This window comes from Equus asinus, chromosome 2 (assembly GCF_041296235.1).
Source record: "Equus asinus isolate D_3611 breed Donkey chromosome 2, EquAss-T2T_v2, whole genome shotgun sequence".
NCBI classification, from domain to species: domain Eukaryota; kingdom Metazoa; phylum Chordata; class Mammalia; order Perissodactyla; family Equidae; genus Equus; species Equus asinus.
Window position 1 is genome coordinate 179,762,623 of NC_091791.1, and position 16,526 is coordinate 179,779,148.

The 16,526-nt window shown below is 38.2% G+C and overlaps 2 protein-coding genes across 5 annotated transcripts in view; one reads left to right on the forward strand and one right to left on the reverse strand.

Annotated features, from left to right (window-relative positions):
- LOC106827100 (uncharacterized) overlaps positions 1-5,661 on the reverse strand; it is a 40,828-nt gene extending 35,167 nt beyond the window's left edge. For both annotated transcript variants that reach the window (XM_070504247.1, XM_014834757.3), the window contains exon 1: positions 5,259-5,661. In XM_070504247.1, coding sequence (XP_070360348.1) covers positions 5,259-5,391 — 133 coding nt within the window. In that variant the 5' untranslated portion in view covers positions 5,392-5,661. The remainder of the gene's footprint in view (positions 1-5,258) is intronic.
- The window catches only part of LOC106827099 (signal recognition particle subunit SRP54), a 79,206-nt gene continuing 68,179 nt past the window's right edge, over positions 5,500-16,526 (forward strand). Inside the window, exons 1-3 of one of the 3 annotated variants that reach the window (XM_014834756.3) lie at positions 5,500-5,947; positions 11,381-11,515; positions 15,662-15,772. In XM_014834756.3, the coding sequence (XP_014690242.1) occupies positions 15,695-15,772 (78 nt within the window). In that variant the 5' untranslated portion in view covers positions 5,500-5,947; positions 11,381-11,515; positions 15,662-15,694. The remainder of the gene's footprint in view (positions 5,948-11,380; positions 11,516-15,661; positions 15,773-16,526) is intronic. The other 2 variants (XM_014834755.3, XM_070504245.1) reach the window with 2 other exon arrangements.

Sequence of the window (16,526 nt, forward strand, 5' to 3'; positions counted from 1 at the left end):
AGAGGACTTAGAAATAGATCCACAAAAAAAATGGCCAGCCGATTTTCAAAGATGCAAAAGCAAATCAACGGCAAAAGAAGAGCCTTTTCAACAAACGTGCTGGAGCAAATGCGAATCTGAAGGGGTAAAAAATAAACTTCAACCTAAACTTCACACCTTACACAAAAATTAACTTGGACCAAAGAATTAAATGTAAAACAAAAAACCACAATTCTTTTTGGAAAAGAAATAGGACCTGAAACTAACATAGTGTTCTATAATTTTTAAATAAAGAGAAAAAACATACAGGAAAATCTTTGGAATCTAGGGCTAAACAAACAGTTCTTAAATTTGACATTAAAAAAGGAAAACTGCATAAGTTGGACTTCATCAAAATTAAAAACTTTTGTTTTGCAAAGATTCTGTTAAGAGGATGCACAAATTACAGACTGGGAGAAAATATCCGCAAACCATATATCTGACAAAGGACTTATATCTAGAATATGCAAAGAACTCTCAAAACAAGAGTATAAAAATACAATTAGAAAATGGGCAAAAGACATTTCATCAAAGAGCACATATAAATGGCAAATAAACACATGAAAAAAATGTTCAACATCATTAGGGAAATGGAAATTAAAATCCAATGAATATTACTATACAACTATAAGAATGGCTAAAAATACTGATATATCAAATGCTACCGAGGATGCAGACAAACTGGATTACTCAAACATCGCTGGTGGAAATGTAAAACGGTACAGCTACTCTGGAAAACAGTTTGGCAGTTTCTATAAAACTGAAAATGCACTTACCATATGACTCAGCAATCACATTCCTGAACATTATCATAGAGCAATGAAAACTTGTTAACACAAAAATCTGCACATGCATGTTCATAGCAATGTTATTTGTAATAAAGGCTTGACTGGCTGGATATCTCAGATGGCTTCTTTACTCATGCCTGGTGCCTCGGCTAGGATGGCAGGAAGAGTTATAGGCTGGCTGAGCATCTTGCTCTCCATAGGCTAGCTGGGGCTTCCTGAAAGTATGACAATCTCAGGGTAGTTGTACTACAAACATGAAAGCTAGCTTTTCCCAGAGCAAGCATTCCAAGAAACAGGAAGTAGAAACTGCCAGCTTCTTAAGTCCTGGGTTTGGAACTGGCATAGTGTCACTTCTGCCATGTTCTACTGACCAAAGCTGTCACAGAGCCCACCCAGATTCAAGGGGAGAAAACATAGACCTGATCTCTCAGGGAATGAGGGTCAAAGAATTTGTGGTCATTTTTTAAACAACTTTATAAAGGCAGAATTGACATACAATAAACTGTACATACTTAAAGTGTACAATTATATGTTTTGACATATGTATATTGCCATGAAATCACCACTACAGCGATACAGTGAACACATCTGTCATCCCCAAATGTTTCTTCACGCCCACGTGTAAGCCCTCCTCCTCTCCAATCCCACCACCCACCCAGCCACTAGAGATCTACTTTCTATCACTGTCGATTAGCTTGCATTTTCCAGAGTTTTATATAAATGGGATCGTACAGTATGCCGTCTTTCTTGAGCATGGCTTCTTTCATTCAGCATAATTTATCCGCACTGTGGCGCATATAAATCTTCATTCCATTTATTTGCCAAGCAGTATTCCATTATAAAGATACACCACAATTTGTTGATCTATTCACCTGTTTCTAACTGAGATGCCCCCCTCCTCCCTTTGCTTGCCATATTATACTGGCTAGAAGCTTTATGCTGCTGAATAGAGATGATGAGTACATATCCTTGTCTTGTTTCTGATCTTAGGGGAAAGAATTCAGTCTTTCATCATTAAGTATGATGTTAGCTGTAGATTTTTTATAGATGCCCTTTATCAGGTTGAGAATGTTCCCTTCTATTCCTGGTCTGATGAGAGCTTTTATCAGGAAGAGATGCTGGATACTGTCAAATGCTTTTTCTCTGTCTATTGAGACAACCACAAAGTTTTTCTTTTTAGTTAATATGGTGAATTACATTGATTGATTTTGTACTGTTAAACCAACAGTGCACTCCTGGGATAAACCCATTTGTTCGTGATGTATTATTCTTTTTATATATCATGGCCATTTTTAACATACAAGCGTGAGAGAGAGAAAAGCACAGTTATTTTTATTTATTTGATAGAAAACTTTCAAGAGGTACCCATTTGCTCAGTCCACATTTTCAGTTTTTGAAAAAACCTCTTTTTACTACCTTATATACTTGGTAACTTTCACAGATTCATATGGTTTCAATAAAGATCAGAAAATCTTTGTTATATGGATACCTTCTCAGTGGAAATACAATATAACTGGAGCAGTACGCTGTCTGACTACTGTTAACCAGATCCCAGGCTTTGCTTTTTAGATTTGTGGGAATTTCAAAGAACCTCTAACAGCTCTGTAGCTGCTGCTCAGCAACATGTCCAGTTCTGCTCTGTGAAGATGTATTTAAAATACAGGATACAGAGAAGCTTCTAGTCACCTATTGTTATCTTCTTTAAGCATTTAAATATTTTCCTGATGATTTTGTTAATTTTCTTATAGCAAACCCTAATTTTCTATCCTTTGTAACTTGATTCTTAATAGAAACTCTTATGAGCTGTTGGTTTGATTTCCTCATTTGTATTTGCATATCCAGGAAAAATTCAGAGGCTTCAGAATAGCGTTTCTTAAGAGCTGTTCCGGTGTATTTTTTTTCTATGCTGACTGGGGACCCAGCTTGCAGTTCTGGCTCTCAGCTCCCTTCACTTATGGATTGCACTCACTTTCCTGCCTTTGAAATCTAGATCAAGAGCTTACTTTACACAAACAGAAGAGAACAGACGCTCTGCCACAAGCTCAGAATCAATGAGCTGAGATTCTGCTGTATTTTTCACTTTTTCTTTTTCTTTCTTTCTGTGGGGGAGGTTTATCTTTGTGTGCTTTGCCCCTCAGACTTGGTTCATCCTTCCTGTGTCGGTGCTCATTTGTTTCTTAGACCTCTGGCCTCAGCTGTACCAAGATGAAATGCAGGCTCCTACCTTTATTTCTTCTACATCTTCAGTTTATATCAGACACTGACATGAGCTTGGCTCTGCCCTGTCCAAGCTTCTGGTTCTATCGGCCTGATCCTAAATGACCCTAGGTCTTGGTGTGATAATATTCCTTCAGAGACCAAGAATAATCTTTCTTTTCTGTATTTAAAATTATTGTGATTTTACTTGTTAGCTGTATGTGGATATTTTTTAGTTTCAGTAAACTCTTCAACACTCAAAACCAAAGTTATACGCACTGCCTATTATGGGCTCTTGCTATTCCATCAAATAGTATAAAAATTCAAGGAGAGTTATAATAATTAAAGGTCTAAGCAAATGTCATACAAGTAAGATATTATGAAAGTGACTTAATGCCAGAGATAAAAAAATAATTCTTTTTTTCTGGAAGAAGGAAATCAATTAGGAAAATGAAAAATGGTTGATTGGAAGAATCTTTTGTGCTGTATTTAGAGTCACTTCATAAAAAGGTATAAGAGTTTCAGTTTGGGAAGATGAGAAAGTTCTGGAGATGGATGGTGATAATGGTTGCACGATGTGAATGTACTTAATGCCTCTGAACTGTACACTTAAAAAATGGTTAAACTGGTAAATTTTATGAGTATTTTACCACCTAAAAAGGTATGCTAAATTACACTTTTTAAGATTTATATTAAAACATACTTCATTTTAAGCTAAGTGACACTCTCACTTCTTAAGACAGTCATGTTAATAAACATTCTTCAGAACTCAGGTTGTTTTCTAAATTGTTTAACAAATTGCTTGAGCTTCTCTGACTACAGGGTCTGCTGGAGAAAGGCACAAAAAGTGCTTCAAAAAAAAGAAAAATGTATTCGTTAGCCAGTGATATTGGGTCTTCTTGTGTACAAAATTATCATCCAAAACACGCTTTCAAGTTTTCCTGATTTTGAAAAATGGAGTCTCAATTGATGCCTCCAAAACTGGAGATTTCAATGACAAATGGCTCCACAAAATTGAAATCTTGAGAGCAAGGATGTTTTAGTAACTGTGCAATTGCCAGAACCAGGCAGTAGGTGGCATTTTTGTAGGCACTCAGGGCTTTTGGAATAAAAGATCTTGTGCTTAGGAATGTAGGAAAAAACAAATGGAAATTAGCACTGTCTATTATAAACAACTGGGATATGATAAGTAAAACTGTCAAGACAGGGTTTTAATGCAGTGATAGGAGACTCAGCATATTTTGGAAATTCCTATCTTGAATCTTACACGTGTGCATAAATCTGAAGCTACCTCTCTGATTTTCTCTCCTTTCCAGGCTACACCCACTATCAGATGTCCAAGTTAATTTTAGTTTGGCATCTTATCTAAAATGATCCTCCAAAATGTGTGGTAATAATAATAGTACCCAAACCTACTGATTGACTCTACCACCACAAAGAGAGAAGTCAGGGTTTGAAGTCTGAAAGTGGGAGTCATCAGCGAACAGGAATATTTCAAGTCATGAGTCTGGAGGAAAATAAAAATAGGCATCAATGTCTAGAGGTATCGAGGAATAGTATGGTTTGGCATAGTTCTCAAAGAAAGAATATCCTATTTTCTCTACTTTCACCAGGCTTCACTTTGCCAAAACTGATCTATCCTATTCTTCAATAACTACACGTAATTACCACATTTCCTCAATTCTAACTTGTGCTTTTAATTATTACTATTATTAATTTTGTAAACAGTTTAAAATCTCCCTCCCCCTCCTTTTCCTTCCCTCCCCCTACCCCAGAAAAACAGCTATTAAATCGACGGCCCATTTTACAATTGAGAAAGTAAAGACACTAACTACAAGTGATTTTTGCCTGTAGAGTAAAAGCTTCCAGCTCTACAGCCTAAAACTTTTCTCGCAAAGCGCTTTTTCAGGTAGTATCCTACAAGTTGTGGGAGTAACAGGAGCTGAGGGCTGACCCCTCTTTCTTTTTTTGTTTTCCCTTCAGAATAGGGCTTAGGCACGAGGAGCTTCTAGCGGCTTGTCTGAAGTCAGCAGCGCGATCACAAACAAGCCAGAGTGAGGACTTCCTGCACCCAGTCTCAAGCTGGACTCTGACCCTGCCAAGCTTTGACACGTGTCCCCGTCAACCTGCCCCGTAGCAGAGGAGAGACCAGCACAGCGACCCCATGTACAGCTTTCGGCCTCATCCTAAATCCCACAGGTCAGCGAACATAGCACATCCTTCCCCAGCCGCCTGCCTCTGACTCTGGTCGCTTACGGGTAGTTCGCATCCACTCGAGCAGTGCTGGGAGGTCTGCCGGGGCCACCGTACGGAGCAGCTGCAGGACCGCTCGCTTCGCTGAGCGGAATTCCATGCTGCGGCATAAAGCAGGGCCGGGGAAGGTTCGCATTGCGCACGCGCCGACAGGGACGGGCTGCGACGCGCGATCCGACCCTCGGTGGAACACTCCTCCCTTGGCTTCGAAAGCCCCAAGCCCCGCCCCCTTTCTGGAGTTCCCACTTGCGCTCGGGAATCCCTACACTCAATCGCACCCCAGTCTCTCATCATTTCCCTCTTAGCTGGCAGTGCTCAGCTAAGCCACTTTTTCTTAAGGTGGGTCCTGGAGGCCAGACTTCTTTCTAAACCCTTTCGGTAAACGCACTGAAGCAACGCGGCGGGTGCCCCGGAAGCGGAAGTGTACCTTTATGAAAGGCTGGTCTACGCCGAGTGGTGACGTTTCCTCATTGGGCGGAAGGTTCGGTGGCAGTCGTCGGTCTTCCAGCTGGTGGGAGTTGGCGTCGCGGAGCTGGGCGCTGGGACCCTAGTTTATGTAGTCTGGAAAGTCGGGCTGTGGGGTTGTAGCTGTCTGTCTGATCCCCGCTTTCCTTGGTTTCCTCCCACGGCCTGGGGCCTCGCGAAGAAATCCCCGGCCCCTTTGGGCCACGGCGGTAGCGGTGCCTTTTTCGGTAAGTGTCTGCTTTTTCCTGCCCCAGACTGCGGAGTGGCAGCTAGGGCAGCCCCAGCCCTGCTCAGGGGGCTAGAGACTTCGGAGCGAGTCGGCTTCCCTGGCCGTCGGCCGTGGTCACCGAGACCGAGATGCCCTGGCCCTTTTTCATCTCGTGCCCGCCATCAGAAGTTTTACTAAAAGATGCGCTGTGACCCTTTTAAGTTGTCTTCAGATTTACCCGAGCCAAATTAGATGTAGGCAATTGCAGGCCTGACTTTTGTTGTGCTCTCTGGATCAAGAATTTAGATGTGACTGCTTCCCAGAAAACCTTTTGACGTGTACCAGATTTAATTTTTCCGTATCCGTGGTGCTTAACACATTGTCCTGCATATAGTAGGCATTCAGTAAATGAATAAGGGATATGAGTTCAGGGCCAGTGATGACTTAAGATATATTGGTGCCCGTCTCTCTAGCATTTGACATTACTGACCAACCATTACTTGAAACTCTTTCCCCTATTGGCTTTCTTGATGTTATTCTTATCTAGTTCTTTCGTATACTTAATCCAAAATATTTTCTCATTCTTAGTTATAGGGATACAGAAATGAATGACGCAAACCCTGTCATTGAGGAGCTAACAGTACTGTGAGAGGCACATAAATATATATTGTATCAAAATAAGTAATGAGAAACTCTAGTAAGATATAAAGAGCCATGAGAGTTATGGGAACACAGATGAGAGTTAGTGTACTCTTTAGGAGATTTGTGACCCTGAGCAAGTTGCTGTTCAGTCTAGCCTCAGTTTCCTCATCTACCTGATAAGCTTATTATGAGGATGAAAGATTAGGTAACATGTTTGGCATCGTGTCTAGCATATAGCAGTGGTGGTGCCAAGGGGGAGGGGAAAGATTTGTCTCAAACCTTTTTCCCTTGATTTTTTGATGTGGTCAATTAGTATTTTCTAACTTAATCTAAAGTACTATGCAAAAGCATCTTCATGCCTTCCTTCAAATAGATTACTCTTCTAACGTCATCCATCTGGAAATTCTGGACCTACCACTGGAATATAGGAAGATAACCATAAATGGTAGATTTAAAAAAAAAAATTGATCTTCTGTATGCCTTTGGAGAGGAAAGGGAATTAGTAAAAACTTCTATCCCATTGATTATTCTCAGTCTTAGTTGACTCTTTCTAGTTGACCCTTTGCTATCACTATAATCCAAGTGGTCTCCCACAGGCTCTCCTTGAGAGTTCTTACCTACATCCATGGCTTCCATGGCATTATTCTCGTATGCCAAACATTTACAAATCTTTTTCTTTAGCCTCTGTCCCATGAGTGGTAGAGTTCTTTAGTTTCTCTAGATTCAATAGGTCCAAAACCACATTCACTATCTCCTCCTTCCTTTTTTCTCCCTTTTTTCATTAGTACGTATATCATATGTACAAAAGTATATAAAAGCAGTAATTCCCAGTGTGTTTTCGAGTTTTAACCCCTTGTTTGACCCGTAGTTGAATTTTGTGATTTTTGTATGTTCAATTTAAAAGAGGATGATAAAATGAACACCTGTATACTCAATATCCAACTTAAGTAGTAGAATATCACAAATAACCTTTAAAGCCCCTTGAACCTTTTCTCTATTAACTCTTTAACTTTCAAACCAGCTTCTCTTTTTGCCTTCCATTCATTGGTTAATGTCATCACTAGCTATCTGGTTATTCAAATCAGAGATCTTGGAGTCATTTTTGCCTTCTGTTTCTGCTTCCTTCTCACCAGCCATTTGGTCATCAGGTCTTATAGATCCTGCTTTGTGGGTTAGCCCTTGACTCAAGCCCCTTCTCTTCATTTTGACTTCTGCTTCCCTAGTTCAAGCCTACATTTCTTGACTAGACTTTCGGAGTCTGATTAGTGTGTGTAGTCTCTTTGCTCTCAAATTTTTCCTTCCAATGAAAGAAATCTCCATCTCCAATGTATTTGCTACATAGTGTCTAATTTTTGAATTATAAAACAGAGTTTTCATTCTGTTGTTTCCTTTGAGGAGTATTGCTTCATGCAGTGATTGTTAACCCTGGCTGCTCATCAGTATAACCAGTGAAGTTTTTCAAAATATAGATGCCTTGTTTTGCTCTCCTAATCAAGAATTTCGATGAGGCCACTTCCCTGAAAACTTTTTGGTGTTACCATCCCTGGAGATTCTGATTATTTAATTTTTAGCTGATAGGCGTTATCTAACCAGCAAACCCCATTGTTTTTTTTTTTTTTTTTTGAGGAAGATTAGCCCTGAGCTAACTGCTGCCAATTCTCCTCTTTTTGCCGAGGAAGAGTGGCCCTGAGCTAACATCCGTGCCCATCTTCCTCTACTTTATATGTGGGATGCCTACCACAGCATGGTGTGCCAAGCAGTGCCATGTCCATACCCCGGATCTGAACCAGCAAACCACAGGCCGCTGAAGTGAAACATGTGAACTTAACCACTGTGCAACCGGGCTGGCCCTGTTTTTTAAATTTTTTTTTTGAATTTTATTTTTTTTTCCTTTTTCTCCCCAAAGCCCCCCGGTACATAGTTGTAAATTCTTCGTTGTGGGTCCTTCTAGTTGTGGCATGTGGGACTCTGCCTCAGCGTGGTTCGATGAGCAGTGCCATGTCCGTGCCCAGGATTCAAACCAACGAAACACTGGGCCGCCTGCAGCAGAGCTCTCCAACTGAACCACTCAGCCACGGGGCCAGCCCCAGGTGTTATCTAAATGTCATTGAAATAACCCATTGCTTGAGCATGTGCATTTTATCCCCCCTCCTCCCTATTTTCCATCTATGTTCTTTTCAACTTCAAGGAAAACCATTTCCAAGGAATTCTTTTGACTTTGTTTTAATTTTCCTCTTTGTAAGAGTTTACATAAAGATTCTTTCTGTGATTGACCTGACAGCCAAAAAGTATCTTAATGACATGATTCCTAGTGTTTTTGCATTACTACCCCTTCTTGCTAATTGAATTTTTGATATCCTTTTCTGCTATTAAACTATGAAGTGTTGCAGTCGTTTTATTTTTAATACAAAAGTGAGTTTTAAAATTCGAAACTAATTATTTTAATGAAGAGAGAATTTCCTGATACTTCTTAACATAGTTAAATATAACCTTTGGTGAAAAATTAAGGCAGAGAAGTCCGTGATGATATGATGCATGATTTATCATCTGAACTTAATAGAGGAGTCTTGTCTGTGTTAAATTAATGTAAGTAATTGATTTGGAGTAGAACTTTTCTCGTGCTGGGACAGTTCCTTGGAGCACATAGGAGGTGTTTGATGAATGAATAGATGAATGCAAGGGTTGACCCTGCTCAACTCTTAGGATAATATCACTCTAATTCTCACAAGGAGAACTTTGAAAAATAATTAATTTTCCCTTTGGCTTAAAAATAAAAATAATACTCTTAGTCATTACCAAGAATTTGGAAGTTACAAAAAGATATAAATAAGAAAATAAACATTACTAGTTATTCAGCATCCGGAGATGACAAATGTTATTTTCTAACAGTTTTACTGAGACAAAATTCACATACCATACAATTCACCTAGTGTACAATTCAGTGGTTTTCAGTGTATTTACAGAGTTGTGCAACCATCACTACAATGAATTTTAGAACATTTTCCTCACTCCTTGAAGAAACCCTGTACCCGCTAACAGTCACTCCTCGTTTTCCCCCAACTCTGAAGCCTTAAGCAACTATTGATCCACTTTCTGCCTCTATAGATTTGCCCCTTCTGGACATTTCATATAAATGGAATCATATGATATGTGGTCTTTCATCACCAGTTTATTTCATTTAGCATAATGTTTTCAAGCTTCATCCAAGTTGCAGCATGTATCAGCACTTCGTTTCTTTTTGTTACCAAATAATGTTCCATTGTATGGATACACCACATTTTATGTATCCACTCATCAGCTGAGGAGTATTTGGATTGTCTCCACTTTTTGGCTGGTATGAATAAAGCTGCTAGTGGCCATTCATGTACAAATTTTTGTGTGGATGTGTGTCTTCCTTTCTGTTGGATGTACCTAGGGGTGGAATTGCTGGGTCATACAGTAACTTTATGTTTAACATTTTGAGTAACTGCCAAGCTGTTTTCCAAAGGGCTGCACCATTTTACATTGCCACCAGCAGTGCGTGAGGGTCCTGATTTCTCCACATTCTCACCAACCCTTGTTATTATCTGTCTTTTTGATTATACCCTTCCTAGTGTGTGTGAAGTAGTATCTGATTGTGCCTTTGATTTACATTTCCCTGGTGGCTAATGTCTGTTTTTTGAGATTTGTTTATAGACAAAACATGGATTATACAATATATGCAATTTGTATTCAAGCACATTTTTAGCATTAGCAAGCGTATTTACAAAAGAATTCTCTCATTTCTACTTCTCTTTTCACTCCCTCCCAAAACCATAGTTCTTGTGAAGACTTGCCTAAATTATATGCATAGGAAATAAAATCTATAGGAACGTATACCAAATTATTAATTGGTGGTTCTCAGGCGACAAGAGCGGCTAGGATTAGGAGAATTACATTTTCTACCTTTAATATTTCTGTAATGTTTGAATTTTTACAGTGGATCTGTATCCTTTTATAATCCCAAAACAAAAAGGTGAATTATGTCCTTGAAGATTAAGTAAATTCATAATGAAAAAAATATTCCTAAATTTAAAAGTCATAATTAACATTATAATATTACTTATTCAAATATAATAATTTTACCAAATAATACCTATAGCCCACTTTGTTAAATAAGTTTGCTTTTCTGTGGTCCTAGACTATGAACACGTATGCTGTGTGGAATTAAATATATATATTTAGTAATATAGTCAGGAAAGCAAGTATTGGTTTGGGCTAATGACTGGTTTATAGAAAAATGTATAATGTTTAAATGACTTTTCTGAGGATATTTACTGCTGATAATATATTTGTGTATTTAGTTCTTTAGACTAATATCGATCCAATAAGTTAATCACTGACTAGAGCTTGGAAGAACTTTTTTATAGGGATTTTCATTATAAAAGGATTTGAAATCGCTAATCGTTAGGATTTGTTTCTATAATCTCAGATCAGGCAGGGTTCTGGCAGGAATATTTATAATTGTTTATGTAAAGAAAAGTGGCCGTTTGGACACTCCAGCTTCTCTTAAATAATAACCAGGTACATGTAATTGGCGCTAAATGTTAAAGTGTCCAGGAGTGGTTCCTGCCTAGTGGGACAGGCACTTTAGTAGGGTTATTCAGAAAATTTCCAGTTTGCTCACACTTCAGATAACCTTATAGGGAAAGCCAGTTGGTATCATTCAAGAAAGGAAGGAAGTTAATACACTAGACACTTGCAGACAGTCTTATGCATATTGTCTCCTTTAATCCTGCCAGTAGTCCTCCAGGGTAACTACCTTGGTAATGGTATTATCTCCATTTTGCAGGTGAGGAAAGTGAGGCTCAGAGAGATTAAGTAACTTGCCCAAAGTAACAGCCAGTATGTTACAGAGCTGGGATTGGAATCCAAGTCTGTGAGACTCCAAAGCCCATGCTCTTTCCAGTACTTCACACTGCAGCAGGTAAGTGTGATACTGGGCCCTTGCTTGTCTTGCTTAGGGCACCCCAAACCTGAGTCTGTTTCTGTCACCGCACTATCCAACTCCTAGTCAGACTCCTGTTAGAGGAACGTGTGACTCAGGCCAGCGTCACTCCTTGTGCGTCCTGATTGCAGTTGTACTGGTCACTTCTTACTGAACATTGCAATTACTCTTCCATGACGAGAAATGTGCATCTTTGCTTTCAAAACATGATTTCCTCTCTTGTAGTATAGTAGCAAAATTTGTCCCTGGGATTTGCTGTTAAGGGTATTCAACCCTATTGTTTAAAGCATTGTTTATACCTTAGGACCTAAGGCTGTGTAGCCAAGGGACTGTGGGAAGTCTTTTTGCTATTTTGGTAAGGAATGGCTGTTCCATTTGCTAACCTGCTTATTTCATGAAGTTGTTGTGAGGGTGGAATGAGATAATAGATGTTAAACTGTATGAAGTACTGTACGGTGATCCTTACCTTTCCAACAGCCCCATCTAAGTAGAGATTTCTCTTCTGTGAAATTCAAGTATACACAGATTTACTTCTATAAATCTTTTTAGTTAGCCAAGAGAATTTTGAGTGCATGTGCTTGAATTGTAAATTACTCCAATTTGAGATATAGTGTTAGCTGTTAACATTAAAAAAATATTTTGCATTTCAGTGTGCATATTAGAACAAGGTGAAGTTAATTTTTAAAAATCTTTTCGGAAATTCTTTTTAGGGAAATTCTGGAAAGTTATAATAAGTAATGGCAAATGCATATTAATTGTACAATATCAATTACCTAGGTCATTGATCTTCTTTTGATTTGTCATGTTATCTCCATTGATTTTTTTTTAGTCTTAAGTCTTAAAGACTTAAGAGATATTTGTAAGGCCTTTCATGACTTTGGTTCTCTAGTCTTGCTTTTTCCCTATGGTCTTAAATATATCATTCATTCATAAAGTTGATTTTTACTAAAGGCTTACTACATAAGACTGAGGATAGTTAAAGCAGTGAGCTCACAGGGGACAGCAAAAGAGGCAAAAATCCCAGCCCTCATGCATCTTATATTTCGATTGGGGAATATAGACAATATATAAGCAAATATATAATATAAGTAAATCGTATGTTAGTTGGTAACAGAACAATGAGAAAAAATAAAGAGAAGGGAGGTTGCAATTTTAAACAAGTGAGTAGGGAAGGGCTCATTGAGAAATTGCATCTGGACAGTGATCTGAAGGAGGCGGGGGAGGGAGCTGTATTGTCAGCCAGGGGAAGAGCATGCCCTGCCAGCTAGTACTGAGGCCCTGAGGTGGAAGTGTGCAGCAGCAACAGCGAGGACGTGAGCGTGACTAAAATCAAGTGTGTGTGTGTTTGGGAGTGCTTTACAGTCCATTCTGAGTACTTTGCCTCTGCATGAAATGGGAAGTCATTGAGGTTTTAAGAATTCTAACATCAACGTTTTCAGAAACACATCCTTGGAAATTGTTGAAGAAACACTGTATAAATAAAAGATATTATTAGATATTATTTTTCCTTTACTGAAGTGCAGGTTTTTATAATTAGGCAAATATATTAAAAAATATGCTGCCGTAAGGCTTACATAAGGAAAAATGTATTGGAAAACTTCACAGAAGTTTTTTTAATTTAAGAGAGCCAGTAAACATAGGAAGATAGGTTTATTTTTAAGAGTTAACTAGTATAGCTTTTTAAAATAGAGGATGATCTGTTTATGACATGATCTCTAAAAAAGTTAATTGTGGTGTCATAATTAGGATCACCCCTGGTAACACAGTGGTGAAGGAGGGAATGGAAACATCTGAATCTTATTTCTTACCTGAAGAATATTTACCTAAGCAATAATAGTATAATAAGTATGGGATAAGGAAAAGTTCTGGATCTTTTCTATGAAGTAGTTGCTCTTTCAGCTTAAGTAACCATGTAATTGTAAAAAATTTTACGGTAAGCATATTTTTTCAATTCTGTCAGTGTTGGTAGTAATTTTTTAGGTTCTAATTACCAAATTTTACCTGAGTGGAAGTGCAGTGTTTAATTTGGAGCTTAACCTGGAATATGTCTCTGCCAGTGATAAGTCCTTGAGTGCGTTTCCCTTTCAGCTTCTCTTGACTCCCTTCATCTCTCCACTTTCCCTATGTTGGATGAGCCAGCTCTTTTGTCCTCCTGTTTCTCTTATTTTTAATCTCCTGTATACTCTGTAGGTAGATAATGTTGTGTGACTAAATTAGACTAGATTAGCTCGGAAGAGTTACCAAAACAGTTGTTTTCAACAATGAACTTTTTTGCCAATGTTGCTTATATTGGACAGTTGATATTTCTTAATCTGGTTTTCAGAGCCCTTTACAACCTGTGTTTCTTCTAACTATATGGCCATGTGTCCCAACTAGAATGTTTTATTTACTGTCCCGCAAATAATACTCAGTAATCTGTAAGTATAGTATGTATATAAGGTATAAGTGTGTCCCAGGCTTTTCCGTGTCTCCATTTCTGCTTATGCCATTCACCTTCTTCAAATTCCCTTTTGTCCTCTTCTCCATCTGTCTAAATTCTAGCCGTATGTTAGGATCAAATTCATCCTCAACCTTCTCAGTGAAACCTATTCTGTCTACTTGAGCCTGTTGTTTTCTCCCTTTGAATTTTTACAGAAATAATCATTGGTAGTTGATCATAAACTTTTGTTGCCAGCTTTGAACTAGTAATTTGCTGGTGTTAGTCAAGGTTCTCCACAGAAACAGGCCCAATAAGATGTGTGTGTGTATACATATATATATATATATATGTATATATACACACGTATGCATATATAGATTGTGTGTACATATAGAAAGAGATTTATTATAAGAAATTGGCTCACATGATCGCAGAGGCTAAGTTCAGGATCCACAGGGTGTTGGCATTCTGGAGACCCAGGAGAGCCAAGCTGATCATGTAGGTCCAGTCTGAAGGCTGGCATACTTGAGACCCAGGAAGAGCTGATGTTTCAGTTTGAGTTTGAAGGCAGGAGAAAGCTGATGTCCCAGTTAGAAGGCAGTCAGGCAAGAGGAATTCTCTCTTAGTATTTACTTTATTTTTCTGTTCATTCATATGCCTCATCTTGCCAGCTAGTAGATAACCCACTTGAGGGGAGGGACTACAAGTCACATTTGCTTGCTCACCATCCATGAGTCTTTTCATCCTGACTTACATGTGGTAGGTGCATCTACATACTTTACAAAACTGTAACATTTTATTTTATTATTATTTTTTGGTGATGAAGATTGGCCCTAAGCTAACATCTGTTGCCAATCTGCCTCTTTTTGCTTGAGGAAGATTGTCCCTGAACTAACATCTGTGCCACTCTTCCTCTATTTTGTATGTAGGATGCTGCCACAGCATGGCTTGATGAGCGGTGTGTAGGTCTGTGCCCAGGATCTGAACTGGTGAACCCCATGGGACGCCAAAGTGGAGCGTGCGAACTTAACCACTTTGCCACCGGGCCGGCCCTCTAAAACCATAACATTTTAGAGCTGGAAAGGACCTTTGAGGTTATCTTGTTTTAGAGTTGAGGACACAAGAACAGCTTTAAAATAGGAAGATCAATAATATATCTCTTGCCTTGATTGTTAAAAGAATAAAATGAGATAATGTAATGTGTGTGAAAAGTTGTGATTTATTAATTAAAACCTTTTTTTTCTTTTTGCTTAGAATGCGAATCAAAATAGTTTACAAAGTCCTTTAATAGCAAGTTAGACAATATTCCTGGGTGGAGATTTCACCTTTTTCTCTTTTCATTTACAAATGTGCATGATATGTCAGTCAGTTATTCATATTCACAAGTATGTCCAAAATAAGAAGAGATTAATTTGAGATTGTGTCATCGTTTCCTGAAAGCATGTTATCTGACATGTTAAATTTGCAGATTCATGTAGAATATTCCAATTAGGTACTCAAACATAAGGCATCATAACCAAGTGGTAGCTTTAGCTTTTGGACCTGACTATATTGAAGCTGCAAGTTGAGGCTATAGAAGTTGAAGTTACAGTATGTCAACACTAGAGTACCTTAGTTTGAACTTAAATACTCTTCTTTAGAAGTCTTCAATTGTGAGAACTGATATTGATTGTTTTCAAACATTTTTAATTTTTTTTCCTTCCTAGATTTTCCTGTAATCACATCCTAAAGCCTTCAAAATGGTACTAGCAGACCTTGGAAGAAAAATAACATCAGCATTACGCTCATTGAGCAATGCCACCATTATCAATGAAGAGGTATGTAATATGTGAACTATGTATGATTGCACATCATCGCTAGCATTGAGCAGATGGCTTACTAGTAATCTCTATGTTTATGTTTATTTTAATGTAGATTGAATGCCTGTAGATAAAAACCTAAAGCTGGATACACCAGATAGTGCTTTTACTCAGAAGTTTACTATCTTACTATTTATTTCAACTTTCTATAAAGAATTAGAAAAAAGCAACAAAAAACCTGCCAAACCTTACCTTATATGTAAAAATGACATAAATTTTATATTTTGAAAATGGCTTAGATCTGGAAATAGACTTTTTCTTTCTCTCTTGACATAAGCGTAAAACTTCAGTATCCTGCTGCTTTCTTCTTGGCTAGGCATGCGTGTGTCTGACCTTTTCTCCTTGACTTTTGTTAGCATTCTTATAAAAGGCTGGTGTTTTTATCTTGTCTACTTTGATTCATTTTCTCTGAAATCCTCCTTCAGTTTTTTGGAGATTGTATAAGCTGACTCCTTATATGGTATCTGAAGTACTCTTTCTCCTGGCTTTATTGTTTAAGATGTTTCTTTCTCCTATTTTTTTCCCCCACACATTGTATCTTAATGGTTTGTCAATTGAAAAAAGATAATTATAGTCCACAAGTATACTTTATATTTTGTGGTACCAATGGAAAAGTACTGAATTTGGTTTTAGGAGACCTTGTTTAGCGTCCCACTGAGTAAGTGTGTGATAGAAATTTGGGCAAGTCAACTTAGATTTTTCAATGTATAAA